This window comes from Mya arenaria, chromosome 4, assembly GCF_026914265.1.
Source record: "Mya arenaria isolate MELC-2E11 chromosome 4, ASM2691426v1".
NCBI classification, from domain to species: domain Eukaryota; kingdom Metazoa; phylum Mollusca; class Bivalvia; order Myida; family Myidae; genus Mya; species Mya arenaria.
The window spans coordinates 77,212,691-77,231,230 of record NC_069125.1 but is presented as its reverse complement, the minus strand read 5'-3'; the positions used below and the strand labels follow the sequence as shown (position 1 = coordinate 77,231,230).

Below are 18,540 nucleotides of genomic sequence, written 5' to 3'. Positions count from 1 at the left end.
GTAGGTGATCATGTTGTCAGGCATACAGCGTAAATGGACATGTTGTCAGGTATGCAGTGTAGGTGAACATGTTGTCAGGTATACAGTGTAGGTGGACATGTTGCCAGGTATACAGTGAAGGTGGACATGTTGTCAGGTATACAGTGTAGGTGGACATGTTGTCAGGTATACAGTGCTGGTGAACATGTTGCCAGGTATACAGTGAAGGTGGACATGTTGTCAGGTATGCAGTGTAGGTGGACATGTTGGTATACAGTGTAGGTGAAAATGTTGTCAGGAATACAGTGTAGGTGAAAAACATGTATACAGTGTAGGTGAACATGTTGTCAGGTATGCAGTGTAGGTGGACATGTTGTCAGGTATACAGTGTAGGTGGACATGTTGTCAGGTATACAGTGTAGTTGGACATGTTGTCAGGTATACAGTGTAGGTGGACATGTTGTCAGGTATACAGTGTAGGTGAACATGTTGTCAGGTATACAGTGTAGGTGAACATGTTGTCAGGTATACAGTGTAGGTGAACATGTTGTCAGGAATACAGTGTAGGTGAACATGTTGTCAGGTATACAGTGTAGGTGAACATGTTGTCAGGTATACAGTGTAGGTGGACATGTTGTCAGGTATACAGTGTAGGTGAACATGTTGTCAGAAATACAGTGTAGGTGGACATGTTGTCAGGTATATAGTGTAGGTGAACATGTTGTCAGGTATAAAGTGTAGGTGAACATGTTGTCAGGTATACAGTGTAGGTGGACATGTTGTCAGGTATACAGTGTAGGTGAACATGTTGTCAGATATACAGTGTAGGTGAACATGTTGTCAGGTATTCAGTGTAGGTGGACATGTTGTCCGGTATACAGTGTAGGTGGACATGTTGTCAGGTATACAGTGTAGGTGAACATGTTGTCAGATATACAGTGTAGGTGAACATGTTGTCAGGTATTCAGTGTAGGTGGACATGTTGTCAGGTATACAGTGCAGGTGGACATGTTGTCAGGTATACAGTGTAGGTGGACATGTTGTCAGGTATACAGTGCAGGTGAACATGTTGTCAGGTATACAGTGTAGTTGAACATGTTGTCAGGTATACAGTGCAGGTGGACATGTTGTCAGGTATACAGTGTAGGTGGACATGTTGTCAGGTATACAGTGTAGGTGGACATGTTGTCAGGTATACAGTGTAGGTCGACATGTTGTCAGGTATACAGTGTAGGTGAACATGTTGTCAGGTATACAGTGTAGGTGGACATGTTGTCAGGTATACAGTGTAGGTGAACATGTTGTCAGGTATACAGTGTAGGTGAACATGTTGTCAGGTATACAGTGTAGGTGGACATGTTGTCAGATATACAGTGTAGGTCGACATGTTGTCAGGTATACAGTGTAGCTGAACATGTTGTGAGGTATACAGTGTAGGTCGACATGTTGTCAGGTATACAGCGTAGGTGGACATGTTGTCAGGTATACAGTGTAGGTGGACATGTTGTCAGGTATACAGTGTAGGTGAACATGTTGTCTGGTATACAGTGTAGGTCGACATGTTGTCAGGTATACAGTGTAGGTGGACATGTTGTCAGGTATACAGTGTAGGTGGACATGTTGTCAGGTATACAGTGTAGGTGGACATGTTGTCAGGTATACAGTGTAGGTCGACATGTTGTCAGGTATACAGTGTAGGTGAACATGTTGTCAGGTATACAGTGTAGGTGAACATGTTGTCAGGTGAACATGTTGTCAGGTATACAGTGTAGGTGGACATGTTGTCAGGTATACAGTGTAGGTGAACATGTTGTCAGAAATACAGTGTAGGTGTACATGTTGTCAGGTATACAGTGTAGGTGAACATGTTGTCAGGTATACAGTGTAGGTGGACATGTTGTCAGGTATACAGTGTAGGTGAACATGTTGTCAGATATACAGTGTAGGTGAACATGTTGTCAGGTATTCAGTGTAGGTGGACATGTTGTCCGGTATACAGTGTAGGTGGACATGTTGTCAGGTATACAGTGTAGGTGAACATGTTGTCAGATATTCAGTGTAGGTGAACATGTTGTCAGGTATTCAGTGTAGGTGGACATGTTGTCAGGTATACAGTGCAGGTGGACATGTTGTCAGGTATACAGTGAAGGTGGACATGTTGTCAGGTATACAGTGCAGGTGAACATGTTGTCAGGTATACAGTGTAGGTGAACATGTTGTCAGGTATACAGTGCAGGTGGACATGTTGTCAGGTATACAGTGTAGGTGGACATGTTGTCAGGTATACAGTGTAGGTGGACATGTTGTCAGGTATACAGTGTAGGTGGACATGTTGTCAGGTATACAGTGTAGGTGAACATGTTGTCAGGTATACAGTGTAGGTGGACATGTTGTCAGGTATACAGTGTAGGTGAACATGTTGTCAGGAATACAGTGTAGGTGAACATGTCAGGTATACAGTGTAGGTGGACATGTTGGTATACAGTGTAGGTGAACATGTTGTCAGGTATACAGTGTAGGTGAACATGTTGTCAGGTATACAGTGTAGGTGGACATGTTGTCAGGTTTACAGTGTAGGTGAACATGTTGTCAGATATACAGTGTAGGTGAACATGTTGTCAGATATACAGTGTAGGTGAACATGTTGTCAGGAATACAGTGAAGGTGGACATGTTGTCAGGTATACAGTGTAGGTGAACATGTTGTCAGATATACAGTGTAAGTGGACATGTTGTCAGGTATACAGTGTAGGTGAACATGTCGTCAGGTATACAGTGTAGGTGGACATGTTGTCAGGTATACAGTGTAGGTGAACATGTTGTCAGATATACAGTGTAGGTGAACATGTTGTCAGATATACAGTGTAGGTCGACATGTTGTCAGATATACAGTGTAGGTGGACATATTGTCAGATATACAGTGTAGGTGAACATTTTGTCAGATATACAGTGTAGGTCGACATGTTGTCAGGTATACAGTGTAGGTGAACATGTTGTCAGGTATACAGTGTAGGTGAACATGTTGTCAGGTATACAGTGTAGGTGAACATGTTGTCAGGTATACAGTGTAGGTCGACATGTTGTCAGGTATACAGTGTAGGTGAACATGTTGTCAGGTATACAGTGTAGGTCGACATGTTGTCAGGTATACAGTGTAGGTGAACATGTTGTCAGGTATACAGTGTAGGTGAACATGTTGTCAGGTATTCAGTGTAGGTGGACATGTTGTCCGGTATACAGTGTAGGTGGACATGTTGTCAGGTATACAGTGTAGGTGAACATGTTGTCAGATATTCAGTGTAGGTGAACATGTTGTCAGGTATTCAGTGTAGGTGGACATGTTGTCAGGTATACAGTGCAGGTGGACATGTTGTCAGGTATACAGTGAAGGTGGACATGTTGTCAGGTATACAGTGCAGGTGAACATGTTGTCAGGTATACAGTGTAGGTGAACATGTTGTCAGGTATACAGTGCAGGTGGACATGTTGTCAGGTATACAGTGTAGGTGGACATGTTGTCAGGTATACAGTGTAGGTGGACATGTTGCCAGGTATACAGTGTAGGTGGACATGTTGTCAGGTATACAGTGTAGGTGAACATGTTGTCAGGTATACAGTGCAGGTGGACATGTTGTCAGGTATACAGTGTAGGTGAACATGTTGTCAGGAATACAGTGTAGATGAACATGTCAGGTATACAGTGTAGGTGGACATGTTGGTATACAGTGTAGGTGAACATGTTGTCAGGTATACAGTGTAGGTGAACATGTTGTCAGGTATACAGTGTAGGTGGACATGTTGTCAGGTTTACAGTGTAGGTGAACATGTTGTCAGATATACAGTGTAGGTGAACATGTTGTCAGATATACAGTGTAGGTGAACATGTTGTCAGGAATACAGTGAAGGTGGACATGTTGTCAGGTATACAGTGTAGGTGAACATGTTGTCAGATATACAGTGTAAGTGGACATGTTGTCAGGTATACAGTGTAGGTGGACATGTTGTCAGGTATACAGTGTAGGTGGACATGTTGTCAGGTATACAGTGTAGGTGGACATGTTGTCAGATATACAGTGTAGGTGAACATGTTGTCAGATATACAGTGTAGGTCGACATGTTGTCAGGTATACAGTGTAGGTGGACATATTGTCAGATATACAGTGTAGGTGAACATTTTGTCAGATATACAGTGTAGGTCGACATGTTGTCAGGTATACAGTGTAGGTGAACATGTTGTCAGGTATACAGTGTAGGTGAACATGTTGTCAGGTATACAGTGTAGGTGAACATGTTGTCAGGTATACAGTGTAGGTCGACATGTTGTCAGGTATACAGTGTAGGTGAACATGTTGTCAGGTATACAGTGTAGGTCGACATGTTGTCAGGTATACAGTGTAGGTGAACATGTTGTCAGGTATACAGTGTAGGTCGACATGTTGTCAGGTATACAGTGTAGGTGGACATGTTGTCAGGTATACAGTGTAGGTGGACATGTTGTCAGGTATACAGTGTAGGTCAACATATGGATGACTATAGGCTCACAATAAAGGTGGATGCATTTTTTTGTTATAATTTTTTGATTTTAGCGATAAAAACACATATGATTGAGGTACAGATAAAAGTATTAGCTTTTTTAAATTAATAGCTACGTGGTCACATATTCCCCAGTAAACGCGCCAAAACATCGCGAATATGTTTTTGTCTTTACATAAATCACACGCATTTTGGATTAAAAATAAAAAAGAAATCCACCTATATTGTGCTCCTTTAAATTGATTGGTTAGTGCATATTGGCTGAAACCTACAATCACTTCTATTGGCACAAAACCTGACACTACAGTATTTATTACCTATGGTGATGTTAGTGGGCGAACTAGATTTTGACAATATGTAAAGTAATATAAAGATAATAATAGTTTTGACAGTTTTATTAATTATGATAAATTCAACACTCTATAACACTACCATTACACCATTTTTCTGTGACAGATATTGGTGTTTCGCCAGATTTGGTCATATACTAGAATAGTGAATTTTATTAAGTTGTGACAAAACAAATACCTTAGTGTCCAGGGCTAGCAATATAATGAAGTGTCTGTCTCTCTGGCTGACTTGTATAATATTCCATTGACTGCAATATTGGATTTTGTCTGTGCTTTGCTTTAGTTACTTTCAGTGTCGCTTTGTCATTAAGGCTTACAACATGTTATTGTTGGGGTTAAACAGATTTTATCATTTACAGCTCTGTGTGAACGCATTGAGTTGTTGTATAGTTACTGGGTTTGATTGTATCTCAGTTGGTTTGACTTAAAACTAGTTAAGTTTACAATTGTTCTATTACACGATTAAATACAAAAACAAATGTTATGTATTTGCACCATTCAAATACATGTGTTTCGTTTCAGCCTTATTCATCTGCGGCCAATGGTATATAACTGAACAAGTTCAGACGGGTTATTATTCGACTAGTCTAATCGTAACAGAAAGAACGTTGATTGGTCAAAAGTGATTGTTGGACAAATATTGACCAATCAATACAAAATTGGCCAACTTTTACCAAACCAAAGACTTAACCTGAGCTGGTATTCAAAATTCAATTTAAGTTAATCTTATGGTCATACATCATTGACTTCATTCATTATATTGGTCATTTATTAATAACAAGTAGTCTGATCAGCTACATCGTTCTTAGATCCATTTAAAACTAATATTGAATACCAGCCCACTTGAATACTGGCTGCTTATATATATATATATATATGTGTGTAAGGTAAAAAGCTATCAGTGTTTAGTTACATCTATTGTTTGATTAAAAGATCACACAATGCACCATACTATGCCTTGAATATACAAATATTGCCTTTGTCCGATACAAATGTATTTGCATATAGATCGGTATGATATATAATGAAACAAAACTAGTTTTAAAGTTTAAACATTAATTTTATTGCTTTAAGTAAATACGTAAAATATAATTTGATTTAACAATGCTAATGAACAAAATAACATAAAGCTATTTACAAACATTAATTAACATGGGCTGTCAGAATGTAACTATGTTCAGCAGAGTGGCGCCTGTACATGTCAGCAGCAGTGTATTAAGCCATGCCCCTAACAGTCTCCACCCCACATACATTGGTCACCAGCTGTCCCTATCCCACGTACACTGGCCACGACCTTGGGGTTTCACAAAGTCCTCCCCAACACTGGCATCATTTCCCCTTCTTTCTCTCGCTGCTGCCCGGCCTCCGGTTAGCCGACTCCTGTCGTAGTTTCTGTGACTGGGTCTTTTTACCTCCCTTTTGTTTCACATTTCTGGCACGTGTTGTCGGCCGCGATAAACTGTTTAATTTCACTACAAAGATAAAATAATGCGGCTTAGCAAATACAACTTCACAATCTTTAATTAAAACAGCAATGCAAAGAAGACACTTTATTTGTATCAAATAAGATTGAAGATCACGACTATACCTACTAACAATTAACGTATTGATCTACCCCAAGCTTACACGCTACATGCTTGGTTATGACAATCTTTACACGCCACATACGTGGTTAAGACCATATTTACACGTTTTCTGCTTGGTTATATCCATCTTTACTTTTTACATGCTTGGTACTGACCAACTTTACACGCTACATGCTTTAGTTATAACCATCTTCAGACGCTTCATGCTTGATTATGACCATCTTTATACGCTTCAGGCTTGGTGATGCCCAGCTTTACACGTTACGTGCTTGATAATGACCATCTTTACACGCTGCATGCTTGGTAATGGCCATATTTACACGCTACATGCTTGGTTATGACCATTTTTACACGCTACATGCTTGGTTATGACCATTTGTACACGCTACATGCTTGGTACTGACGAACAACACACGCTTCATGCTTGTTTATGACCAACTTTACAAGATACATGTTCGGTACTGACCATCTCTACACGCCACATGCTTGGTACTGACTAACTATACAAGCTACATGATTGGTACTGACCAACTACATGTACACACACAATTTATGCTTGGTACTGACAAACTGTTTACATGTAACATACTTGGTACTGGCCAATTATACACGCTAACTGCTTGGTACTGACCAACTATACACGCTATATGATTGGAACTGACAAAGATGTTACAAGTAATATGCTTGGTTATGACCGACGATCCATGCTATATGCTCCGTTCAGGTCCACTATACACGCTACATGCTCGGCATTAGCACACTTTAAGTATACATATTCAGTACTTGTACTTACTAACTATACGCCCTACTTGATCGGATCTGACCCACTATACATACTACATGCTCCGTATCGACTCACTATACACGCTTCATGTTCTGTACTGACCCACTACACACGCTACATTCTCGGTATTGACCAAGTTTACACGCCATACGTTCCGTCCTTACCCACTACACACGCTCCATTCTCGGTATTGACCAAGTTTACACGCCACACGTTCCGTCCTTACCCACTACAGACGCTCCATTCTCGGTATTGACCAAGTTTACACGCTACACGTTCCGTACTGACCCACTGTAAACGGTAAATGGTCAGTACTGACCAACTACACAGGCTTCATTCTCGGTACTGACCCACTGTGCACGCTACATGCTCCGTAGTGACACACCATACACGCTACATGCTTGGTACTTAACCAACTTTACGCATTACATGCTCTGCACAGACACACTGTACACGCTTCATGTTCGGTACTGAACCACTACACATGCTTCATATCTACAACATATCCAGAAAATACACTAAAAGCTCTATACTGGTCCACTAGGCACGCTACATTCTAGGCACTTACCAACTTTTCACATAACATTCTCCATACTGACCGTATTAACAAGCTACATGCCCGGATATTACCTACTATATACGTTACTGACACAACATACAAGCTACATGCTCGGTACTGACACAATATGCATGCTGTATTCTCGTTACCGACCAACTATATTACGCTTTGTGTTTACCACCGACCAACTACACGCTACATATCCACAATTTATTTACACAGCATATATACGCTACATGCTCGCTACTGACACATAACACACGTAACATCCTCGGTACTGACACAGGCACTAAATACGCTAGATGTTTGGTACTGTCCAACTTTACACGCTTCATGTTCGTTACTGACCTACTTTACTCGCTACATGTTTGTTATTGAGTAACTATACACGCTACATGCTTGGAACACGCTACAAGCTCGATACTTACCGACTTGACACGCTACCTATTGGGTACTGATCAACTTTACATGCTACACGTTTGGGACTGACCCACTTTTCACGCTACACGTTACCGACGCACTGTACAAACTAAATATTCGGTACTGACCCACTCTACACGCTACATGATCTGTAGTGACCCACTATTCTAACTACATACTCGTTACTGGCCCACTATACTAACTACATACTCGGTACTGGCCCACTATACTAACTACATACTCGGTACTGGCCCACTATACTAACTTCATACTCGGTACTGGCCCACTATACTAACTACATACTCGGTACTGGCCCACTATACTAACTTCATATTCGGTACTGGCCCACTATACTAACTACATACTCGGTACTGGCCCACTATACTAACTACATACTCGGTACTGGCCCACTATACTAACTACATACTAGGTACTGGCCCACTATACTAACTACATACTCGGTACTGGCCCACTATACTAACTACATACTCGGTACTGGCCCACTATACTAACTTCATACTCGGTACTGGCCCACTATACTAACTACATACTCGGTACTGGCCCACTATACTAACTTCATACTCGGTACTGGCCCACTATACTAACTTCATACTCGGTACTGGCCCACTATACTAACTTCATACTCGGTACTGGCTTACTATACTAACTTCATACTCGGTACTGGCCCACTATACTAACTACATACTCGGTACTGGCCCACTATACTAACTTCATACTCGGTACTGGCCCACTATACTAACTACATACTCGGTACTGGCTTACTGTACTAACTACATACTCGGTACTGGCTTACTATACTAACTACATACTCGGTACTGGCTTACTATACTAACTACATACTCGGTACTGGCCCACTATACGAACTACATACTCGGTACTGGCCCACTATACTAACTACATACTCGGTACTGGCCCACTATACTAACTACATACTCGGTACTGGCCCACTATACTAACTTCATACTCGGTACTGGCCCACTATACTAACTACATACTCGGTACTGGCCCACTATACTAACTTCATACTCGGTACTGGCCCACTATACTAACTACATACTCGGTACTGGCCCACTATACTAACTTCATACTCGGTACTGGCCCACTATACTAACTTCATACTCGGTACTGGCCCACTATACTATCTACATACTCGGTACTGGCCCACTATACTAACTACATACTCGGTACTGGCCCACTATACTAACTACATACTCGGTACTGGCCCACTATACTAACTACATACTCGGTACTGGCCCACTATACTAAATACATACTCGGTACTGGCCCACTATACTAACTACATACTCGGTACTGGCCCACTATACTAACTACATACTCGGTACTGGCCCACTATACTAACTTCATACTCGGTACTGGCCCACTATACTACATGTTCTGAATTGACCCACTCTACACGCTACATGATCGCTACTTACTCACTTTCACAGCTGCATGTTCTTAACTGACCACTTTACACTCTACATGCTTGGTGTTGGCCAATTATACACGCTACTTGCTTGGTACTGACCAACTAAATACGCTACAAGTTTGGTACTGACAAACTATTTACATGTTACATGCCTGGTTATGACCACTTTTACACCCTACATGTTCGCTACTTACTCACTTTCCTAACTGCATGTTCTATACACTCTACATGCTTGGTGTTGGCCAATTATACACGCTACTTGCTTGGTAGTGACCAACTCAATCCGGTACGAGCTTGGTACTTACAAACTATTTACATGTTACATGCCTGGTTATGACCACTTTTACACTCTACATGTTCGCTACTTACTCACTTTCCTAACTGCATGTTCTATACACTCTACATGCTTGGTACTGGCCAATTATACACGCTACTTGCTTGGTAGTGACCAACTCAATCCGGTACGAGCTTGGTACTGACAATCTATTTACACGATTCATGCTCAGTACTGACCAACTATAAAAGCTACGTGTTCGTTACTAACCCCTATTACCAACTACATGTTCTGTATCGACCCAATCTACACGCTTCATGTTCGCTTCTTATCCACCTTTCTAACTACATATTCTGAACTGACCCCTATACATGCTAAATGTTCGCTATTCACCCACAATACCAACTAAATCTTCTGTACTGACCCACTCTACAAGCTACAAATTCGCCACTGACCCACTATACTAACTGCATGTTCTGTGCTGATCCACTTTACTAACTACATACTCGGTAATGACCCATCCTAGACGCAACATGCTCGGTACGTATAGGCAACATGTCTGACTCACTCTACACACTACATACTCGGCACATGGCACATTTACAGGCAACATGATCGCTACTGACCCACTCTAGCTACTGACCCACTCTACAAGCTGCACAATCGGTACTGACCCATTATACACTCTTAATTCTAATCCACTCTATACGCTACATACTCGGTACTGACCCACTCTTCATGCTACATACTCTATATATGGCACACTACAGGCAACATGCTAGGCACTGACCCACTTTACACGCTACATACTCTGTACATGGCACACTACAGGCAACACGTTCGGTACTGGCCCACTTTACACGCTACATACTCTGTACATGGCACACTACAGGCAACATGTTCGGTACTAACCCACTTTACACTCTACAAAATAGATACTGACCCACTCTACACGCTACAAAATAGATACTGACCCACTCTACACGCTACAAAATAGATACTGACCCACTCTTTACGCTACATACTCGGTACATGGCACACTACAGGCAACCTGTTCGCTACTAACCCATGAGTTCGGGGTTGGTCTCCTCCAGGTTGTTAAGCAGGGAAGTGTAGTGGAACTGGCCGTTATCAGGTAACCCTGTAATGTTATGTGTTCAATAATATTATTTAATTTTAGAAAATGATTTTAATTCAGTGCAATATATACAAATTTTACAATTTACAAGACCTTTTTGAATGTTTTGACAATTCACTTTCGTTTTAACCAGCAGTCGAATGAATGTATTTGTTTAGTACATGTGGTTTAGTACATATGTATAAGGTAAATGCCCGATATGCATTTTACGCGAATAACAATTTAATTCTTTAACTTATAAACGTTCGGAATCGAAATTGACCTAAGACATTTTTAATAAATTCCATCTGGCGAATTATATATGTTTACAAGCTTAAAACGGAATCATAATTGAATTTATGTTTGACCAATATTTCGTTGCCTCTTATGTGTTTACCTTTTGACGGACTATATCTATATATAGCAATAACTGCAGTTTTATATCAGTTAAATAGTATAATTCAATAAGTTTATACCAATATAGACACAAGATGGTCAAACTGAAGCCCAGCAAAGTCAAATATTTACATTGCAATAATTGGCGTTCATAATTTAACAAATAAAATAGGCACATATGCAGTTGTTGTTTTGCAATTAATTTAAATTTGGAAAAAGTGGACCCCAGTTTTAAAACATGCTATTAGTAACCAATCAGTCTAGAAAATGCGATTTTGCAAACTGACATGACCTTGCTACTTGAATTTGTTATAATTAAATTACATATTATTTGTATTCAATTGCGTTGTTATCATAAACCATGCCGCCTTCAAACCATAAGCTGTTAATGTTGAATTCACGCGATACAAATACTCATGTTTTATTTTAGAACGTGTGTGTGTAGTACTCACGGTCTACGCGTATGAGAATGTAGATGCCCCTCGGATTGACCAGCTCGTGTGCGTAGTCCTTAGCCCGCCCCGACAGGTTGGTCACCTGACCGTCCAGGTCCACCAGGTCGATGGTTACTGTGGGAGAGATATAAACAACGTTAAGTAGCAATCGCCTATACAGGGATCTCCCTTGACGAGCTGTTATCTCTGTCCCACAAATAGAAATATCTTTACCATACTGTTAAGTAGCAATCACCTATGCAGGAATCTCCCTTTACGAGCTGTCATCTCTGTCCCACAAATAGAAATATCTTTACCGTACTGTTAAGTAGCAATCACCTATGCAGGGATCTCCCTTGACGAGCTGTCATCTCTGTCCCACAAATAGAAATATCTTTACCATACTGTTAAGTAGCAATCACCTATGCAGGGATCTCCCTTGACGAGCTGTTATCTCTGTCCCACAAATAGAAATATCTTTACCATACTGTTAAGTAGCAATCACCTATGCAGGAATCTCCCTTGACGAGCTGTTATCTCTGTCCCACAAATAGAAATATCTTTACCGTACTGTTAAGTAGCAATCACCTATGCAGGGATCTCCCTTTACGAGCTGTTATCTCTGTCTCATAAATAGAAATATCTTTACCGTACTGTTAAGTAGCAATCACCTATGCAGGGATCTCCCTTTACGAGCTGTTATCTCTGTCCCACAAATAGAAATATCTTTACCGTACTGTTAAGTTGCATATATAACAGTTAGTGAATGTTGTCTTCATAATGTGATATGTGTGACGGTAGGTAATATGTACAGCAAAGGGAAGTAACCGCTGCGTGGAGTTTGGTAAGGAAGAACTGCGAACAAGATACACACAGCGTTTATTGCGTGGATAGATAAACAGCGGGACAAAGTTCAAATATAAACAGCGTTACTGCCGGGCAGAAATTAACAACTTTACTGGAGACAGATATAAACAAGGTTACTGTCGGACAGAAGAATGTATCATTACTATGAGACAAATACAGCGTTACTGCGGGACAGATATAAAATATGGTTATAAGTGCTTACTGAGTTTTGGACCGGGAGGTTGTATTCGACTCGAGTGGATTTTTGCAGATTCAGATTTTACGAGGCGCAAGCTGAGTGAAATCATAATCTGCAAAAATCCACCCGAGTCGAATACGACATTTCAAATGAAACGTAGTACTTTTAATCCTTTTTTATATACATTACTGGTTAAATCACTTACATACACATGTGTTTACAATTCATGTCATTTTAATGACGCACTGTTTTGTTTAATGACGTCATTTCAACATAGCACACTGAAAGTATCTCTTTTTCATCATCGTACTGTTGCGTTATCATAACCGTACTATCGCGTCTTCATAATCGTACTATCGCCTGGATCAACAGCGAACTGTCACGATTTCATCAATATACTGTCGCGTTTTCATCATCGTTCTGTCGTGTAATCATCATCGTTCTATCTCATTTTCATCAGCGTACTGTCGCGTTTTCATCAGCGTACTGTCGCGTTTGCATCAGCGTACTGTCGCGTTTGCATCAATGTTCTGTCGCGTTTTCATCATGTTACTGTCGCGTTATCATCATCGTTCTGTCGCGTAATCATCATCGTTCTATCTCGTTATCATCAGCGTACTGTCGCGTTTTCATAATTAAACTGTCGCGTTAAAATCAGCGTACTGTCGCGTTTTCATAATTCAACTGTCGCGTTATAATCAGCGTACTGTCGCGTTTTCATAATTAAACTGTCGCGTTATAATCAGCGTTCTGTCGCGTTTTAATTATCGTACTGTCGCGTTATCATCATCATCATACTATCGCGTTATCATCATCATACCATCGCATTATCAACAGCGTACTATCGCGTTTTCATAATCCTACTGTTGCGTTATATTCATCGTTCTGTCGCTTTATAATCATATAATTATGAAGAAATAATTAACGTAGATATGTTAAATAATGAAAGTAGACTACTGACTTTCTTCATCACAGTTGCATTTTTTCCTGATCCACTCCATAAGGGTATAGCTTGTGCACCAAGGGTTAAACAGCGCCTCCTCATTCTCTGAAACAACAAACACATTATTACATTTGTTTACGCTCACGTCTCCGCTCCGACCTGAAGCATTTGAAGCATTGCATGATCATGGCTTTTCCCTCGCCCCAAACCACCAAGTTCAACATATCTAGCCAGTTAATTGACTTCACACATAAAAAAATCCCGTCTGCCCCCGTCCGCGATTTGTCGTATCATTTTACGTTGCAAGGGGAACTAACTGCTGAATATATGAACTTATTACTCCGGAAGGCGTCTATACATGTGCAGTTTGCATTGGTTCCATTGCACCCGACGAAGTCATTCGTAGTGTTAAATTACGCTCACAAAAACGACTTATGTAATGCTTTGAATAGTTCACCGGTGCAAGATGGGACTGCGATCGGATTTGTTTAACTGATTGACAAACACATTCTACAAAGTGTATTTGCTAACAATAGTATTTGTCTAATATAAGTTCTCGCTTTTCAATTTTTCAAGCCCAGTACCCCAAAATATCCACGAATGCCTTGTTTAAAGGTAATACGTTCGTGGCGCTGAATGAAAGATGAGAATCTTGAGAACGACAGGAGTTGAACGTCTTGTGCTCTCTGTGGAATATCGTACATCAATTTGTACAGAAATTAGGGCCTTGTACGACGACAATTATTTGCAAATCGTTGACAAAATATGTAGAAATAAATCGTTAACCAATTTCCTTTGTTGTTCTAGGGTCTTAATAAAGATCTCCTACTCACATCAGCGTGTACCATGTGAAATACAGTCTGATTCATAGGAAAGCATTGTTCTGGGAGACTGGGGCAAAGGAGAGTATACGGGCTTATTGTTCTGGGAGACTGGGGCAAAGGAGAGTACACGGGCCTATTGTTCTGGGAGACTGGGGCACGGGATAGTATACGGGCCTATTGTTCTGGGAGACTGGAACAAGGGATAGTATACGGGCCTATTGTTCTGGGAGACTGGGGCACGGGATAGTATACGGGCCTATTGTTAAGGGAGACTGGGGCACGGGATAGTATACGGGCCTATTGTTCTGGGAGACTGGGACAAGGGATAGTATACGGGCCTGTTGTTCTGGGAGACTGGGACAAGGGAAAGTATACGGGCCTATTGTTCTGGGAGACTGGGACAAGGGATAGTATACGGGCCTATTGTTCTGGGAGACTGGGACTAGGGATAGTATACGGGCCTATTGTTCTGGGAGACTGGGACAAGGGATAGTATACGGGCCTATTGTTCTGGGAGACTGGGACAAGGGATAGTATACGGGCCTATTGTTCTGGGAGACTGGGACAAGGGATAGTATACGGGCCTATTGTTCTTGGAGACTGAGACAAGGGATAGTATACGGGCCTATTGTTCTGGGAGACTGGGGCACGGGATAGTATACGGGCCTATTGTTCTGGGAGACTGGGGCAAGGGAGAGTATACGGGCCTCTTGTTCTGGGAGACTGGGACAAGGGAGGGTATACGGGCCTGTTGTTCTGGGAGACTGGGCCAAGGGATAGTATACGGGCCTATTGTTCTGGGAGACTGGGACAAGGGATAGTACACGGGCCTATTGTTCTGGGAGACTGGGACAAGGGATAGTACACGGGCCTATTGTTCTGGGAGACTGGGACAAGGGATAGTACACGGGCCTATTGATCTGGGAGACTGGGACAAGGGATAGTACACGGGCCTATTGTTCTGGGAGACTGGGACAAGGGATAGTACACGGGCCTATTTTTCTGGGAGACTGGGACAAGGGATAATATACGGGCCTATTGTTCTGGGAGACTGGGACAAGGGATAGTACACGGGCCTATTGTTCTGGGAGACTGGGACAAGGGATAGTATACGGGCCTATTGTTCTTGGAGACTGGGGCAAGGGAGAGTATACGGGCCTCTTGTTCTGGGAGACTGGGACAAGGGAGGGTATACGGGCCTGTTGTTCTGGGAGACTGGGCCAAGGGATAGTATACGGGCCTATTGTTCTGGGAGACTGGGACAAGGGATAGTACACGGGCCTATTGTTCTGGGAGACTGGGGCACGGGATAGTACACGGGCCTATTGTTCTGGGAGACTGGGACAAGGGATAGTACACGGGCCTATTGATCTGGGAGACTGGGACAAGGGATAGTACACGGGCCTATTGTTCTGGGAGACTGGGACAAGGGATAGTACACGGGCCTATTTTTCTGGGAGACTGGGACAAGGGATAATATACGGGCCTATTGTTCTGGGAGACTGGGACAAGGGATAGTACACGGGCCTATTGTTCTGGGAGACTGGGACAAGGGATAGTATACGGGCCTATTGTTCTGGGAGACTGGGGCAAGGGATGGTATACGGGCCTATTGTTCTGGGAGACTGGGGCACGGGATAGTATACGGGCCTATTATTCTGGGAGACTGGGGCACGGGATAGTATACGGGCCTATTGTTCTGGGAGACTGGGGCAAAGGAGAGTATACGGGCCTATTGTTCTGGGAGACTGGGGCACGGGATAGTATACGGGCCTATTGTTCTGGGAGACTGGGGCACGGGATAGTATACGGGCCTATTGTTCTGGGAGACTGGGACAAGGGATAGTAAACGGGCCTATTGTTCTGGGAGACTGGGGCACGGGATAGTATACGGGCCTATTGTTCTGGGAGACAGGGGCACGGGATAGTACACGGGCCTACTGACGTGTTCTTATAATTGTTTTATTATATAGATAAAGATGAAGTGATAATTAAGTAAAACTCCATGACCAAAAACAGTACCTGGTACATAACAATTTTTTTCTCAAATTGAATCCGTTTTATAGACGTTAATGATCGCAATGCAGAAATACTTAAAACTAATCCAATTATTTCAATTACATAGCTGTTTTCTCCAACAATGGTCCACTTGAATGATTGAACAAGGCCACCACAAGCAGAAGTGTTTGTATAAAATATGTCATTATCCATTATGCCGGTTAGTACATTGTACAATGCTTTATAGTCTTCTGGCGATCGCTCTGTAGCTTTAACGCCTCCACTCCCCGAAAAGCATTCGAAATGCAACCAATAACTGATAAAATACGCACGCGCGTGTATAAGTGTTAAAATAAGACTTTTGTTCTCTTATATTCATTTGGAAGGAGAAACATTAGAAAGTATATTTATTATATCCGAACGAGAAGAATATGGCTTGTTATAACGTGGAGCTAATATTTGGCGCACAAAACAGTTCAGAGATCTGACGATGAAATGTCGCTAACCGTTCACAAGTAATGTAATGGAGACAATGCACTCTTAGGAAGGTAGGTCTAGGCTAACGTGATGAATTAATCACTGTCAGGCAGATGCCCATACAGACGTGGTTAAAGGCAGAATAAAACTGTGAACAACATGACTGGTCGGCTGTAGAAATTATATATTAAAACAAATGTTCTGTTCTGTATATATGTACCATCATATCGTTGACATAACCCAGATATTATACACACACTATCCCACTAGTCCCTGATATCGTGTGCAACATTTGTTCATTTATTTTAATTCCAAAAACCTACAATAGTTTTGTAATTACATGTTTTATTAACAGTAGTTAATCATTTTATAAACTTTAGTACGACACAGAATAAAAATGGATCGAAAATTCATTGAATTTATAAATAAGCCATTTCCATGAGATATCTACAGCAAATATAAAGACAGTTTTTTACTCACCTCCGTATTTGACGATTATGAAGGACTTTTCGCCCTCCGACCCCGTCATTCTTGCACTTCCCCAACACTTCCACAAACGTTAACTCCACAATATATTTAAACTAAATATAACTGAATAATGAAGTGTCTTTAACTTAAACCCGCATCGACATCGACATTAAATTAAATGCGTGGATTGTAAAGACAATTTTAAGACAAAATTGCTTTTTAAATGCTTGAAAGTCTAATTCAAAGCCATTTTCTGCCATTCAATCGATACATCGATACACGATTATAATTTTGCACTATGAACCAAGCTATTCAAGTAATAAATCAGAAGCCTAAATCCACAACGTTAAATAGACTACGGAGCTTAGTTTGATTCTATCTGTAATTTATGTATTTTGTCACAATAAACTTTAATTCCTATTACAAATAGCTTAGACCAAAACTGTTGATAAAACCTTTTATAATCTATAACAATCCAAATAAATACCATAGTTAAAGCCTACCCGAACGGCATTTATTACAATAGTACGATTAACAAACAAACATATTACGATTAAAATCCTAAAAATGGCTTTCTATGAAACCGATGCAACAATCCTCCCTGCATGTTATTGTGATTCCCTTTTCAAACAGATCCAAGTACATTTGCGGCCCACAGGACATTTATATCTGTATTATACTCAGGTCGCCAGTGGTTTGGATTATGGATTTGGTCATATCTTTGATAATACATTGATTTTGTGGAGGGAAATCGCTGTGAGTCGATCAATTGTAATAAAAGTGACAAACTCTTTGCATATGATCAAAGCACGTTTGAACAGTACGAGAGCAGAATACATGTCATTTCCCATGTGATGCACGCACATAGCATCTCATACAAAGACCTCACCAAAGATATGATCCG

General features: G+C 41.2%; 1 protein-coding gene across 1 annotated transcript; it reads right to left on the bottom strand.

Moving 5' to 3' along the window:
• Positions 1-5,900: 5,900 nt before the first annotated feature.
• On the bottom strand, positions 5,901-18,226 carry LOC128232509 (uncharacterized protein CXorf65 homolog). The gene is made up of 5 exons (XM_052946093.1): positions 17,649-18,226; positions 13,888-13,974; positions 11,900-12,016; positions 11,001-11,075; positions 5,901-6,333 (listed from the first exon to the last, which is right to left on the bottom strand). Exons 1-5 carry the CDS (start codon positions 17,695-17,697, stop codon positions 6,191-6,193), a joined length of 471 nt encoding a protein of 156 aa, XP_052802053.1. The 5' UTR covers positions 17,698-18,226; the 3' UTR covers positions 5,901-6,190.
• Between the last annotated feature and the right edge of the window lie 314 nt (positions 18,227-18,540).

Bases quoted from the DNA above. Each gene is read 5' to 3' on its own strand.
- LOC128232509 (XM_052946093.1), bottom strand. From the start codon at position 17,697: ATGACGGGGTCGGAGGGCGAAAAGTCCTTCATAATCGTCAAATACGGA. The intron at 13,975-17,648 runs GTGAGTAAAAAA...TTGTTGTTTCAG, and splicing joins CATAATCGTCAAATACGGAG to AGAATGAGGAGGCGCTGTTT. The intron at 12,017-13,887 runs GTCAGTAGTCTA...TCTCTCCCACAG, and splicing joins ATGCAACTGTGATGAAGAAA to TAACCATCGACCTGGTGGAC.